At 49.7% G+C, this 15,902-nt stretch overlaps 1 protein-coding gene across 1 annotated transcript in view; it reads right to left on the bottom strand.

Annotated features, from left to right (window-relative positions):
- LOC121275025 (uromodulin-like) overlaps positions 1–15,902 on the bottom strand; it is a 186,688-nt gene that overhangs the window by 137,306 nt on the left and 33,480 nt on the right. The window contains exons 4-7 of the mRNA XM_041182418.1: positions 14,522–14,598; positions 14,264–14,428; positions 3,955–4,050; positions 2,278–2,361 (exon numbers count right to left, since the gene is read on the bottom strand). Of these exons, the coding sequence (XP_041038352.1) occupies positions 2,278–2,361; positions 3,955–4,050; positions 14,264–14,428; positions 14,522–14,598 (422 nt within the window). The remainder of the gene's footprint in view (positions 1–2,277; positions 2,362–3,954; positions 4,051–14,263; positions 14,429–14,521; positions 14,599–15,902) is intronic.

The following is a 15,902-nucleotide window of genomic DNA, read 5'->3' as shown; positions in this document are numbered from 1 at the left end:
ACTCAGTCACTATATCCCACTCCACTCTGTCACTACATTCCAAACCACTCAGTCACTATATCCCACTTCACTCTGTCACTATGTCCCACACCACTTAGTCATAACATCCCACTCCCCTCAGTCACTACATCCCACTCCACTCAGTCACTATATCCCACTCCACTCAGTCACTATATCCCACTCCCTTCTGTCACTATGTCCCACACCACTTAGTCATAACAACCCACTCCCCTCAGTTATTACATCTCACTCCCCTTAGGCAATGCATTCCACTCATCTCACTCAATAAATTCCTCTCCCCTCAGTCACTATATCCACCTCCCCTCAGTCACTACATCCCACTCCCCTCGGTCATTGCAGCCTATCTCCTCAGTCACTGCTTTCCATTCCCCTCAGTTACTAAATAAAACTCCCTTAGTAACTACAGCCTACCCTCCTCAGTCATTACATGATTCCACTTTCAGTCTCTCTAACCCACTCCCCTCGCCCACCACATCACAATACCCTCAGTCACTACATACCACTGCCCTCATTTACTACATTCCATTCAACTCAGTCACTTCACCCAACTCCTGTCAGTCACAACATCCCTCTACTCTCATTCATTGCATCCCACTCCCCTAATTCATTGCATCCCAATCCCCTCATTTACTACATCCCAATCAACCCAGTCACTACATCCCACTCCCTTCAGTCACGATAACCCAATCCCCTCATTCATTGCATCCCACTCCCCTCATTCACTGCATCCCACTTCCCTCATTCAATGCATCCCACTCCCCTCAGTCACTGTATTCCACTCCCCTGTCATGACATGATAATCCCGCTGTCACTGCTTCACCCTCCTCTCAGTCACTGAATTCCAATTTCCTTAGTCACGACATCCCGGTCCCCTCAGTCACTGTACCACACTCCGCTCAGTCACTACTTCCCATCTCTGCTCAATCACGTCATCCCACTCCCCTAAGTCATTGCATCCCACTCCCCTCAGTCACTCTTCCCACTCCCCCTAGTCACTACATCATAATCTTCTCAGCCACTGCAACCCACTCCTCCTAGTCACTACATCCCAATCTCCTCCAGGCACTACATCCCACTCCTCTCAGTCATTGCTTCCCACTCCCCTCAGTCACTGCATCCCAATTCCCAAGTCACTACAACCCATCCCCCTCAACCACTACATCCCATTCCGCTCAGTCACTGCATCAATCTCACCTCTGTCATTACATCCCACTCCCCTCAGTCAATGCATCCCACTCACCTCAGTCACTAAATTCCACTCCCCTCAGTCACTACATCCCACTCTCCTCAGTCACTTCAACCCACTCACCTCACTCAGTTGATCCCGCTCCCCTCAGTCTCTGCTTCCCACTACCCTCAGTCACTGGTTCCCACTCCCCTCAGTCACTACATCCCACTCACATCAGTCACTGCATCCTAATCCACTTGGTCACTGCATCCCAATCTCGTCAGTTACTGCATCCCACTCCACTCATGTCACTACAACCTATCCCCCTCAGTCATTACATCACTCCACTCTCAGTCCTTGCATCCCACTCCCCTCTGTGACGACATGGAAATCCCTTCAGTCATTGCTTCCCACTCCTCTCAGTCACTTCATTCCAGTCTCATCTGTCACGACTTCCCAATCCGCTCAGTCACTATATCGCACTCCCCTCAGCCATTACTTCCCACTCTCCTCAGTCACTGCATCCCACTACCCTAAATCCTTGCATCCCACTCACCTCAGCCACTGCCTCCAACTCCTCTCAGTCACTACATCCCCGTCATCTCAGCCATTATATCCCACCCCCTTCAGTGATTGCATGCCACTCCCCTCAGTCACTTTATCCCACTTCTCTCAGTCACTACATTCCATTCCCTCAGACATTACATCCCATTCCACTCAGTCACTGCATTACTCTCCCCTTAGTCACTACATCACACTCTACTCAGTCAGTGCATTCCACTCCCTCAGTTACGACATCCCTCTCCCCTAACTCACTGCAGCACACTCACCTCAGTCACTACCTCCCACTCCACTTAGTCACAACATTCCATTCTCCTCAGGTACGGCATACCGCTCCCCTCAGTGTCCGTATCACACTTCCCTCAGTCACTACATCCCACTCCACTCATCACTACATACCAGTCTCCTCATTCATGGCAAACCACTCCCCTCAGTCCGTACATCCCACTCCCATCAGTCAGCATATTGCACAGACTCCAGAGATTTTCTCTGGAATATCCCCTCCAAACTGAAACCTGCTATTTCACCTTCCTTTGGGCTCGTTGATTCAGAGAGAGTGGATTTTCGAGCCGAGTGTTCATCAGATTCCGGTGATGGTTTTGTCGCTTGATCTTTAAAAATGTAAGGAGAGACACCAGATTATCGTACATCCATCACCTAACGAGAGCTTTCAATTCATAGGAAAGATTGGGAAATGCTTCACTTCATTAGTTATAGAATTGGAAACCCAGAATAGTCAACCCTGCTCTGTCACTCCTGGCTGTACCCCAGTGAATAACTCGCAGTCCGTACTTCCCTATCACTGCAGTAACTACATTCCACTCCCCTCAGTTACCACATCTCATTCCCCTCAATCAGCACATCCTTCTGCATTCAGTCAACACATCGCATCCCCTCAGTCAGTGCATCCCACTCCTCTCAGTCACTGCATCCCACTCCCCTCAGTCACTGCATCCCACTCTCCTCAGTCACCACATTCCACTCCGCTCAGTCAATACATCCCAATGCCCTCAGTCACTACATCCCACTGCCCTCAGTCACCACATCCCTCTGCCCTCAGTCACTACATCCCACTGCCCTCAGTCACCACATCCCACTGCCCTCAGTCACTACATCCCACTGCCCTCAGTCACTACATCCCACTGCTCTCAGTCACTACATCCCACTGCCCTCAATCACCAGATCCCACTGCCTCCAGTCACCACATCCCAATGCCCCAGTCACTACATCCCACTGCCCTCAGTCACTACATCCCACTGCCCTCAGTCACTACATCCCACTGCCCTCAGTCACTACACCCCACTGCCCTCAGTCACTGCATCCCACTTCCCTCTGTCACTATATCCCACTGACCTCAGTCACTACATCCCACTGCCCTCAGTCACTACATCCCACTGCCCTCAGTTGCACCTTCCCACTGCCCTCAGTCACTACATCCCACTGCCCTCAGTCACTACATTCCTCAGCCCTCAGTCACCACATCCCACTGCCCTCAGTCACTACATCCCACTCCCCTCAGTCGCTCCATCCCACTGCCCTCAGTCACTACATCCCACTGCCCTCAGTCACTACATCCCACTGCCCTCAGTTGCACCATCCCACTGCCCTCAGTCACTACATCCCACTGCCCTCAGTCACTGCATCCCACTTCCCTCTGTCACCATATCTCACTGACCTCAGTCACTACATCCTACTGCCCTCAGTCACTACATCCCACTGCCCTCAGTTGCACCATCCCACTGCCCTCAGTCACTACATTCCACTGCCCTCAGTCACTACATCCCTCAGCCCTCAGTCACCACATCCCACTGCCCTCAGTCACTACATCCCACTCCCCTCAGTCGCTCCATCCCACTGCCCTCAGTCACTACATCCCACTGCCCTCAGTCACTACATCCCACTGCCCTCAGTCACTAAATCCCAATCCCCTCAGTCACTGCATCCCAAACCCCTCAGTCACCGCATCTCACTTCCCTCAGTCACTAAACCTCAAACCCCTCAGTCACTGCATCCCAAACCCCTCAGTCACCGTATCTCACTTCCCTCAGTCACTAAATCCCAATCTCCTCAGTAACTTCATCCCAAACCCCTCAGTCGCCACATCCCACTCCCCCAAGACACTATATCCTACTTCATTCAGCTTGAGATTGTAGAGATCGTTTTGTCTGAAGTGTTTCGGTAGAAAATGATCGCCAGGATGATACCTGTTATTTCCAATGCTGCTGGGGTAGATGATGGTTGGGCAGTGGATTCTCGAGTCGAGTCTTCCTCAGACTTCGGAGTTGGTGCTGTCCCTGGATCTACAATGAAGTAAGGGGACATGGGAGATTGCAGAGTACAGATGACCTCAAGACTTCATTGAATTTGCAGGAAAGTTTTCGAAATGAATCAGTATATTATTTACACAGTCCAAAACCAAAGAATGCCAACCTGTCACTGCTGACTATACCCCAGTGGGAAACTCCCTCTACGTTCTGTCACAACATCGCACTCCCATCACACGCTACATCCTATGGCCCTCAGTTATTACGTCCCACTTCCCGCAATAACTCAAACTCGCTCACCTCTGTCATTTCATCCCATTCCTTTTCAGACAGCAAGTCTTATTCCGCTCACTCACTGAATTCAACCCCTCCGCCATTCAATGACATAAAATGCCCTCGTTCATTTAATAACAGTCCCCTCGGTCTCTCAATTACAATCAACTCCGTCACTAAATTGCACTCCCCCCGCTCAATTAATAACACTCCCCTCACTCGCTTATTAACATTCATCTCACGAACTGAACAAGGCACTGCACAGTCACCACATCCAAAACCCATCAGTCATTGCATCCCATTCCCTACAATCACTGCATCCCACTCCACACAGTGGCAAAAACCGAATTCACTCAGTCACTTTTTCCCAATTTTCTCAATCACTGTATACCACTTCCCTCAGTCAATAATCCCGCTCCCCTTAGTCACAACATTACACCCCCCTCAGTCACTGCTTTCCGCTCCCCTCAGTCACCACATCCCACTCCCCTCTGTAAATATATCCCACTCCCCTCAGTAACTACATCTCACTGCCCTATGTCACTACATCCAACTCCCCTTAGACACTGCCTTACACACCCTTCAGACACTACATCCCTCTCCCCTCAGTCGCAGCACCCCACTCCGCTCAGTCACCGCTTCTACTCCCCTCAATCACTATATCCCGCTCACATAAGTCACTGCATCCCGCTCCCCTATGTCACTGCAACCCTCCCCCCTTAATTACAATGTCCCACTCCCCTCAGTCACTACATCCCACACCCCTGAGTCACTACATCCCACGCACCTCAGTCAGTGCATCCGATGCCTGTCAGACATCACACACCCCTGAGTAACTGCATCCCGCTCACTTCAGTCAATGCATCCAACTCCCCTCAGTCAGGACATCCAACGCCCCTCAGTCACTGCATGCCACTCCAGTCAGTACCTCCCGTTCCCCTCAGTCACTACATCCCTCTCCCCTCAGACACTGCATTACAATCCCCTCTTTCATTACATCCCACTCGCCTATGCCACTACATCCCTCTCCCCCATTCACTATATCCCTCTTGCCTCAGACACTGCATCACACTCCCCTCATATAGTGCTTCCCACTCCCCTCAGATATTACATCTCACATCCCTCGATCATTACATCCCATTGCGCTCTGCCACAGCAACCCACTCAACGCAGTCACTCCATCCACCTCCCCTCAGTAGCTAAATCCCACTTCCCTCAGTCAATGCATTGCACTCCTCAGGAGCATAAATTCCAATCCCCTCACCCAGTTCATCAGATTCCTATCAATCACGGCAACTGACTCCCCTCAGGCTCTACATCCAAATCACAACAGTGAAATATTCTAGCTACATTCGATCACTTCATCATAATCCCTTCCATCAGTGCATTCACTCCACTCAGTCATTAACTCCAACGCCCCTCAATCACTACATCTGAATCCCCTGAGTCACTACCTCCCAATCAAAAGAGTTTGTAAATCCCACTCCCTTCAGTTACTACATACCACTTCTCTCAGACATCACATCCCACTCCCCGCATTCATTACATCCTACTCTCCTCAGGCACTACATCAAATTCCCCTCAGTCACTTCATCCCAAACCACCCAGTCACCGTATCTCACAGTCACTAAACCCCAAACCCCTCAGTCACCGCATCTCACTTCCCTCAGTCACTAAATCCCAATCTCCTCAGTAACTTCATTCCAAACCCGTCAGTCTCCACATCCCACTCCCCCAAGTCACTATATCCTACTTCATTCAGCATGAGATTGTAGAGATCGTTTTGTCTGAAGTGTTTCGGTAGAAAATGATCTCCAGGATGATACCTGTTATTTCCAATGCTGCTGGGGGAGATGATGGTTGGGCAGTGGATTCTCGAGTCGAGTCTTCCTCAGATTTCGGAGTTGGTGTTGTCCCTGGATCTACAATGCAGTACGGGGACATGGGAGATTGCAGAGTACAGATGACCTCAAGACTTCATTGAATTTGTAGGAAAGTTTTCAAAATGAATCAGTATATTATTTACAGAGTCCGAAACCAAAGAATGCCGACCTTTCACTCCTGACTATACCCCAGTGGGAAGCTCCCTCTACTTTCAGTCACAACATCGCACTCCCATCACACGCTACATCCTATGGCCCTCAGTTATTACTTCCCACTTCCCGCAATAACTATAACTCGCTCGCCTCTTTTATTACATCCCACTCCTTTTCAGACAGCACTCCTTATTCCGCTCACTCACTGAATTCAACCCCTCCGCCGTTCAATGACATAAAATGCCCTTGTTCACTTATTAACAGTCCCCTCGGTCTCTCAATTACAATCACCTCCGTCACTAAATTGCGCTCCCCTCGCTCAATTAATAACACTCCCCTCACTCGCTTATTAATATTCATCTCACGAACTGAACAAGGCACTGCACAGTCACCACATCCCAAACCCATCAGTCATTGCATCCCACTCCCATCAATCTCTGCATCCCACTCCACACAGTGGCAAAATCCCAATTCACTCAGTCACTTTCCTCTCAATCACTGTATACCACTTCCCTCAGTCAATAATCCTACTGCCCTTAGTCACAACATTACACCCCCCTCATTCACTGCTTTCCACTCCCCTCAGTCACCACATCCCACTCCCCTCTGTAAATATATCCCACTCCCCTCTGTAACTATATCCCGCTATCCTCAGTAACTACATCTCACTCCCCTATGTCACTACATCCAACTCCTCTCAGACACTGCCTTACACACCCCTCAGACACTACATCCCTCTCCCCTCAGTCGCAGCACCCCACTCCTCTCAATCACTGCATCCCAATCCCACATCACAACATCCCACTCCTCCAACCCACTACTTCCCACTCCTCTTAGTCACCACTTCTACTCCCCTCAATCACTACATCCCGCTCACATAAGTCACTGCATCCCGCTCCCCTATGTCACTGCATCCCTTCCACCTTAATTACAATTTCCCACTCCCCTCAGTCACTACAACCCACACCCCTGCGTCACTACATCCTATGCTCCTCAGTCAGTGCATCTGATGCCTGTCAGACATCACACACCCCTGAGTAACTGCATCCCGCTCACTTCAGTCAATGCATCCAACTCCCCTCAGTCTGTAGATCCAACCCCACTCAATCACTGCATGCTGCTCCAGTCAGTCAATCCCGTTCCCCTCAGTCATTACATCCCTCTCCCCTCAGACACTGCACTACAATCCCCTCTGTCATTACATCCCACTCGCCCATGCCACTAAATCCCTCTCCTCCATTCACTATATCCCTCTTGCCTCAAACACTGCATCACACTCCCCTCAAATATAGCTTCCCACTCACCTTCAGATATTACATCTCACGTCGCTTGGTAATTACATCCCATTGCCCTTTGCCACAGCAACCCACACCCCTCAGTCTTTCCATCCATCTCCCCTCAGTTGCTAAATCCCACTTCCCACAGCAAATGCATTATCCTTTCCTCAGTCAATGCATTGCACTCCTCAGGAGCAAAAATTCCAATCCCCTCAGCTAGTTCATCAGATTCCTATCAATCACGGCAACTGACTCCCCTCAGGCTCTACATCCAAATCACAACAGTGATATATTCCAGCTACATTCGATCACTTCATCATAATCCCATCCATCAGTGCATTCACTCCACTCAGTCATTAACTCCAACGCCCCTCAATCACAACATCCGAATCCCCTGAGTCACTACCTCCCACTCAAAAGAGTTTGTATATCCCACTCCCATCAGCTACTACATACCACTTCTCTCAGACATCACATCCCACTCTCCGCATTCATTACATCCTACTCTCCTCAGTCACTACATCAAACTCCCCTCAGTCACTACAACCCAAACCCCTCAGTCACTACATCCCAAACCCCTCATTCACGACATCCCACTCTGCACATTTACTATTTCCCACTCCACTAAGACACTGCTTTCAATTCCAGCCAGTTAGTGCATCCAACTACAGAGTGCCGCTGAACCCCAATGCCGGTCACCACTGCATCTCACTTCACTCAGTCACTGCAAACCACTCGAAACACTCATTACATCCTGATCCCCTGAATCATTACATCTCCCTACCCTCGGTCAGAGCCACCCCCTTCACTCAATTGCCGCATTCATCTCCCCAAAATCACAACTTAACTATTCCCTTAGTCAATGCACCTCACTCGCCTAATACACTGCATTTAATTCCTTCTGTCACTGCATCCCATTCCATTCAGTCACAACATCGCAATCAACCCAATCATTTCATTGCACTCCCCTAAGTCACTGTATCCAATTCCATTCAGTGACTGAATCCCACTCCTCTCAGTTATTTCAACTCATTCCCCTCAGTTGCAATGCCCCACTCCCCTCTATCAGTGCACGACACACTCTTCAGTTCCAGGTTTCAGTGATCATGTTGTGTGAAAATTGTCTGTGGAATATCTCCTCCAAACTGATACCTGCTATTTTAGCTCTTGTTGCCCTAGTTGTTTCAGGGAGAGTAGATTTTCCACTCAAGTGTTCCTCAGATTCCAGATTTGGTGTTGTGCCTGGAACTGCAATGAAGTAAGGAGACATGGTGAATTGACGTGCACCTATCAACTCAAGGGATCATGTAATTGCTAACAAAAGTGAGGAAATGGTTCACTGCCTCAGATATTCAATTGGAAGACCAACAATGTTATCCTGCTCTGTCAAACCTGTCTGTACCCCTGTAACTAACTCTAAGTGACATCAGTCAATATATCACACTCCCCTCAGTCGCTACATCCCAATCCCACCAGTCATTAAATCCTACTCCCCTCATTCGGTCTATTCCATTCCACTCAGCCACTAAATCCCACTCACCTCAGTCACTATAACGCTTTCCCCTCATTCACTCCCCCTGGCTACCCTGAGACTCGGTGTCAGTTCTCTTTCTGTAATTCCACCCCACTCCCCTGACTCAGTGCGTCCCACCCTGGGAGGCACTTCATCACACTCCCCTCAGTCAAAACATCACACTCCCCTCAGTCACTGCATCCCATTCCCCTCAGTCACTACCTCCCACTCCCCTCAGTCACAACATCAGACTCCCCTCAGTCACTGCATCCCATTCCCCACAGTCACTACCTCCAATTACAGTTAGTCACTACATCTCACTCCCCTCAGTCATTATCTCCCATTCCCCTAAGTCACTACATCCAATTCCCCTTAGTGTCAACATCCCACTCCCCTCAGTCACTGCATCCCACTCACCTCAATCAGTATATCCCAATCCCCTCAGTCACCACATGCCAGTCCCCTCAGTCATTAAATCCCACTCCCCTCAGTCACTGCATCCCTCTCCGCTCAGACAGTGGATCACACTCCCCTCTGTCATTACATCCCACTCCCCCATGGCACTACATCCTTCTCCCCAATTCACTACATCCCTCTTCCTTTAGACACTGCTTCCCACTACCCTCAAATACTGCATCCCACTACCCTCAGATATTACTTCTCACTTCCCTTGATAATTACATCCCACTCCACTCTGCCACTGCAACCCACTCCACTCAATCACTCCATCCACCTCCCCTCAGTAGCTAAATCTCACTTCCCTCACCCAATGCATTACTCTCCCCTCAGTCAATGCATTGCACTCCTCAGGAGAATGAATTCGAATCCCCTCAGCTAGTTCATCAGATTCCCATCAATCACGGCAACTGACTACCCTCAGGCACTACATCCCAATCACATCAGTGATATCTTCCAGCTCCACTCGGTCACTTCATCACAATCCCCTCCATCAGCGCATTCACTCCACTCAGTCACTAACTCCCACGCCCCTCAATCACTACATCCATATCCCCTGAGTTACTACCTCCCACTCACCAGTATTTGTAAATCCCACTCCCATCAGTTACTTCTTACCACTTCTCTCAGACATCACATCCCACTCCCTGCATTCATTACAGCCTACTCCCCTCAGTCACTACAGCAAACTCCCCTCAGTCAATGCGTCCCACTCCCCTCAGCCACTACATTCCACTCCACTCAGCCACTACATTACACTCCCCTCAGTCAGTATATCCCAATCCCCTCAGTCACCACATCGCAGTTCCCTCAGTCACCTCATCCCACTCCCCTCAGTCACTGGATTCCACTCCTATCAGTCAGTATATACCAATAACCTCAGTCACACATCGCACTCAACTCAGTCACTACATCCCACTGCCCTCAGTCACTAAACCCAACTCCCCTCAGTCACTGCATCCCTCTCCCCTCAGACAGTACATCACACTCTCCTCTGTCATTATATCCCATTTCCCCACGCCAATAAATCCCTCTCTCCCCATTCACTACATCCCTCCTCCTTTAGACACTGCAACCCACTCCCCTCAAATACTGCAACCCACTACCATCAGATATTACATCTCACTTCCCTCGATAATTACATCCCACTCCACTCTGCCACTGCAACCCATTACCCTCAGTCTCTCCATCCACCTCCCCTCAGTAGCTAAATCCCACTTCCCTCAGCCAATGCATTATTCTCCCCCCGGTCAATGCATTGAACTCCTCAGGAAAATAAATTTGAATCCCCTCAACCAGTTCATCAGACACCCATTAATCATGGCAACTGACTCCCCTCAGGCCCTACATCCCAATCACAACAGTGATATCTTCCAGCTCCACTCACTCTCTAAAATTCCAATCCCCTCCTTCAGTGCATTCACTCCACTTAGTCAATATCTCCCAATCCCCTCAATCACTACATCCAATATCCCTGAGTCACTATCTCCAACTCACCAGAGTTAGTAAATCCCACACACATCAGTTAATACATATCACTTCTCTCAGTCATCACATCCCACTCCCCATATTCATTAGAGCCTACTCCCCTCAGTCACTACATCAAACTGCCCTCAATCACTACATCAAACTCCCCTCAGTCACTACATCGAACTCCCCTCAGTCACTACATCCCAACCCCTCTTTCACTGCATCCCACTCCGCACAGTCACTATTTCCCACTCCACTAAGACATTGGTTTCAAATCCACCCATTTAGTGCATCCAACTCCAGAGTGTCGCTGCACCCCAGTGCCGTCCACCACTGCATCTCACTTCACTCAGTCACTACAAACCAATGGAAACACTCATTACATCCTGCTCCCCTGAATCATTATATCTCCCTGCACTCGGTAAGACCATCCCCCTTCACTCAATTGTTGCATCCCACTCCCCAAAATCACAGCTTAATTATCCCCTTAGTCAGTGCACCTCACTCGCTTAATACACTGCATTTAATTGCTCCTGACACTGCATCCCACTCCCCTCAGTCACTACATCCCACTAAATCCAATCATTTCAAAGCACTCCCCTCAGTCACTGCATCCAATTTCGCTCAGTCACTGAATCCCACTCCTCTCAGTTACTTCAACTCATTCCACTCAGTCGCAATACCCCACTCCCCTCTGTCAGTGCATGACACACCCCTCAGTTCCAGGTTTCAGTGATCATGTTGTGTGAAAATTTTCTGTGGAATATCTCCTCCAAACTGATACCTGGAATTTCAGCTCCTGTTGCTCTAGTTGTTTCAGGGAGTGTAGATATTCGACTCACGTGTTCCTCAGATTCCAGATTTGGTTTTGTCCCTTGATCTGCAATGAAGTAAGGAGACATCGGGGATTGACGTGCACCTATCAACTTAAGAGATCATTTAATTGCTAATAAAAGTCAGGAAATGATTCACTGCATCAGATATTCAATAGGAAGACCAACAATGTTTCCCTGCTCTGTCACTCCTGTCTGTACCCCTGTAACTAACTCTAAGTCCCATCAGTCAATATATCACACACCCTTCAGTCACTACATCCCAATCCCAACGGTCATGAAATCCTACTCCCCTCATTCGATCTATTCCATTCCACTCAGCCACTAAATCCAACTCGCCTCAGTCACTACAATGCTCTCCCCTCATTCACTCCCCCTGGCTACCCTGAGATTCGGTGTCAGTTTTCCTTCTGTAATTCCAACCAAACTCCCCTGACTTACTGCTTCTCACCCGGGGAGCCACTTCATCCCACTCCCCTGTCACAACATCCCACTGCACTCAGTCACTGCATCCCACTCCCCTCAGTTACTACTTCCAATTGCACTTAGTCATTGCACCCCACTCCCCTCAGTCACTGCATCCCACTGCACTCAGTAACTACCTCCAATTACACTTAGTCACTTCATCCCACTGCCCTCAGTCACTACATCCCACTCCCCTCAGTCATTATATCCCACTCCCCTAAGTCAGTATATCCCAATCCCCTTAGTCACTACATCTCACTCCTATCAGACACTACATTCCACTCCCCTCAGTCAGTATATCCCAATCCCGTCAGTCACCACATCGCAGTCCCCTCAGTCACCTCATCCTGATCCCTTCAGTCACCAGATCTCACACCTCTCAGTCACGACATTGAAACTTAACATTCCTCTCAGTTCCTACATCCCACCCTTGTTACTCCCTACATCCCATTCCTCCCAGTCACTTCACCCGAAATCCCTCAGTCACCACATCTCCCGTCCCTGAGTCACTGTATGCCACTACCCTCAGTCACTTCATCCCAAACACCTCAGTCACCGTATCTCACTTCCCTCAGTCACTGCATACAACTCCCCTCAGTCACTTCATCCCAAACCCCTCAGTAACTTCATCCCAAATCCCTTAGTCTCCACATCACACTCCGCCAGTCACTATATCCTACTTCCTTCAGCATGAGATTGCAGAGATCATTTTGTCTGAAGTGTTTTGGTAGAAAATGATCTCCAGGATGATACCTGTTATTTCCAATGCTGCTGGGGGAGATGATAGATGGGCAGTGGATTCTCGAGTCGAGTGTTCCTCAGATTTCGGAGTTGTAGTTGTCCCTGGATCTACAATGAAGTAAGCAGATAGGGGAGATTGTCACTACATTCAACCACAGCCACTACATTCAACTCCCCTCAGTCAGTATATCCCAATCCCCTCTGTCACCACATCACGTTCCCCTCAGCCAATTCATCACAATCCCTTCTGTCACCAGATTTCCCAACCCTCAATCGCTACATCCAAATCTCCTCTGTCGCAACCTAACATTCCTGTCAGTAACTACATCCCACTCTTGTTATGCCCTACATCCCACTCCTCTCATTCACTTCATCTGAAACCCCCCAGTCAGAGCAGCTCACTTCCCTCAGTCACTAAATCCCTACACCCTCAGTCACCACATCTCATTTCTCTCAGTCGCTTCACCTGAAACCCCTCAGTCACCGCATCTCCCTTCCCTGAGACACTGTATCCCACACCCCTCAGTCACTCAGTCTTAGGTGATTATACCAAAGAAATTTGTGGAGAGTCCCAGCAATGCGAATCAGGCCCATCGTAACTTAAATCCTCACGGGCAATTCCACTGCTTTTGTGTGCATCAGGAATTCCACAGGATCATCACACATTTCCCAATTTTCACCCAATCTCAGAAGATTTTTTGAGTGGAGGATTCAGGCCGTTATGTTGGTGCTGAAATCCTTTCTGGTCATGCACCCCCACCCAGACGTTCCACAGCCCCCACACACCATGGCAATAATATTCCTGCCAGACCCAGAACCCTCAAATAAATCTCTACTCCTCCAAGTCTGGATCCCCAGCCGTGCCTGGCGTGTGTTCAATCGCCTGGGCTCCAAGCATTGGAAATCCCTCCCTAGCCCGCTCCGCCTCTTCACACCTCTCTCCCCCTCTAACAATCTCTTTAAAACCTACTCCTTCATCAAGCGGTGGGTTTGTTTATTGTCTGTGATGACAACAGGGTCTGATTCATCTCCCCAGATGTTTGGTGAAAAGTTCACTTTATCGTTCAGACCTTTATTCGTTATGGTTCTTACAACGGCGGGGAGCAGGTGGAACATTATTATTTCAGTGAGTGACCTGGAACATTCAGAGTCACCCTCCTGTGTCATTTATAAACAGCAATGTACCTGTGCAATAAGCAGCAGAACAGCCTGGCGCCGGCTTCAGCTCATACACGAAGTACCTGCTGCAGTTTTTAACCTTTATCTCTCGGGTCCAGTTGCAGGGATTCCAAAGCGAGGTAAAACAAACTGTCCTGGTTACCACCCCCTGTCCCAGGGTGGGATGTGAACCTGAAATGAGGTTTGTAAATATTGAAGAATGTAACCGATGTGAGCAGTGCTGGGCAGTGAATGTAAATCTGATATTAGAAAGTCTGACATTACCCTGTAACCAGCCTGGGGAATATGTGGAGCAGTGAAGCTCTGGGACAACAGAGTCTGGAATCTTCCATCCACCAGAACTGCAACAACAATCACAGCATCATAGGGTTAAGCAAAGTTACAGCTAAGAAGGAGGCCATTTGGTCCATCATGTTGCCACTAGCTCTTTGAATGATCTGTACAATTAATGCCACTCCGGTCCTATTCTAACCCAAAAACTTAGAACCTCCCCTTCCAGGGCTGGCCTCGTCTGGGGCCGAGCTACACATGCGCAGGATGGGAGCGAGCTGCACATGCACAGGATGGGAGCGAGCTGCACATGCGCAGGTTGGGAGTGGGCTGCACATGCGCAGAATTGGCGTGAGCTGCACATGCGTAGGATAGGAGCGAGTTGCACATGCGCAGAATGGGAGCGAGCTGCACATGCTTAGGATGGGAGTGAGCTGCACATGCGCAGAATGGGAGCGAGCTGCACATGCTCAGGATGGGAGTGAGCTGCACATGTGCAGGATGGGACTGAGCTGCACATGCTCAGGATGGGAGCGAGCTGCACATGCACAAATGGGAGCGAGCTGCCCATGCACAGAATGGGAGTGAGCTGCAGATGCGCAGAATGCGAGCAAGCTGCACATGCGCAGGATGGGGGTGAGCTGCACATGCGCGGAATGAGAGCGAGTTGCACTTGCGCAGACCGGGAAAGGGCTGCACATGCGCGGAATTGGAGCAAGCTGCACATGCGCGGACCGGGAAAGGGCTGCACATGCGTGGAATGGGACCGAGTTGCAGGTGCACGGTTTGCGAGTGGGCTGCACATGAACGGATTGGGAGCGAGCTCAAAATGCGGACACTGCAAAGTAAAAACACATGCTCCGAATGGGAGCGAAATGCACAAGCGCGCTCTGGGGGCGAATTGCAAAATCGCGAACTGACATCATTCGCACATGCGCAGAAACAGAGCGAGTTTGCGGTTTTGAGCGAGCTGCAAAAACAAGGAATGGGAGCGAACTGCACATGCGCAACGTAAGTAATTAAGGTGCCCAAATGTGGAGGGAAGTTAGAGGGACAAGGGGAGGGGACGGGCAGTGATAGGGAATGTTAAAAACAAAAAAACTGCGGATGCTGGAAATCCAAAACAAAAACAGAATTACCTGGAAAAACTCAGCAGGTCTGGCAGCATCGGCGGAGAAGAAAAGAGTTGACGTTTCGAGTCCTCATGACCCTTCGACAGAACTGGAATGTTGATAGGTAGAGGGAGAGAGAGCGGAGGGAGGGAGAGGGTGTGGGGAGAGGGAGAGGGAGAGGGGGTGGTGTGAGGGAGAGGGGGCGGTGAGAGGGAGAGGGAGAGAGGGCGGGGGTGGGAGAGGGAGAGAGGGCGGGGGTGGGA

This window comes from Carcharodon carcharias (assembly GCF_017639515.1).
Source record: "Carcharodon carcharias isolate sCarCar2 chromosome 40 unlocalized genomic scaffold, sCarCar2.pri SUPER_40_unloc_2, whole genome shotgun sequence".
Taxonomy (NCBI): domain Eukaryota; kingdom Metazoa; phylum Chordata; class Chondrichthyes; order Lamniformes; family Lamnidae; genus Carcharodon; species Carcharodon carcharias.
This window is presented reverse-complemented; position numbering and strand designations above follow the sequence as displayed.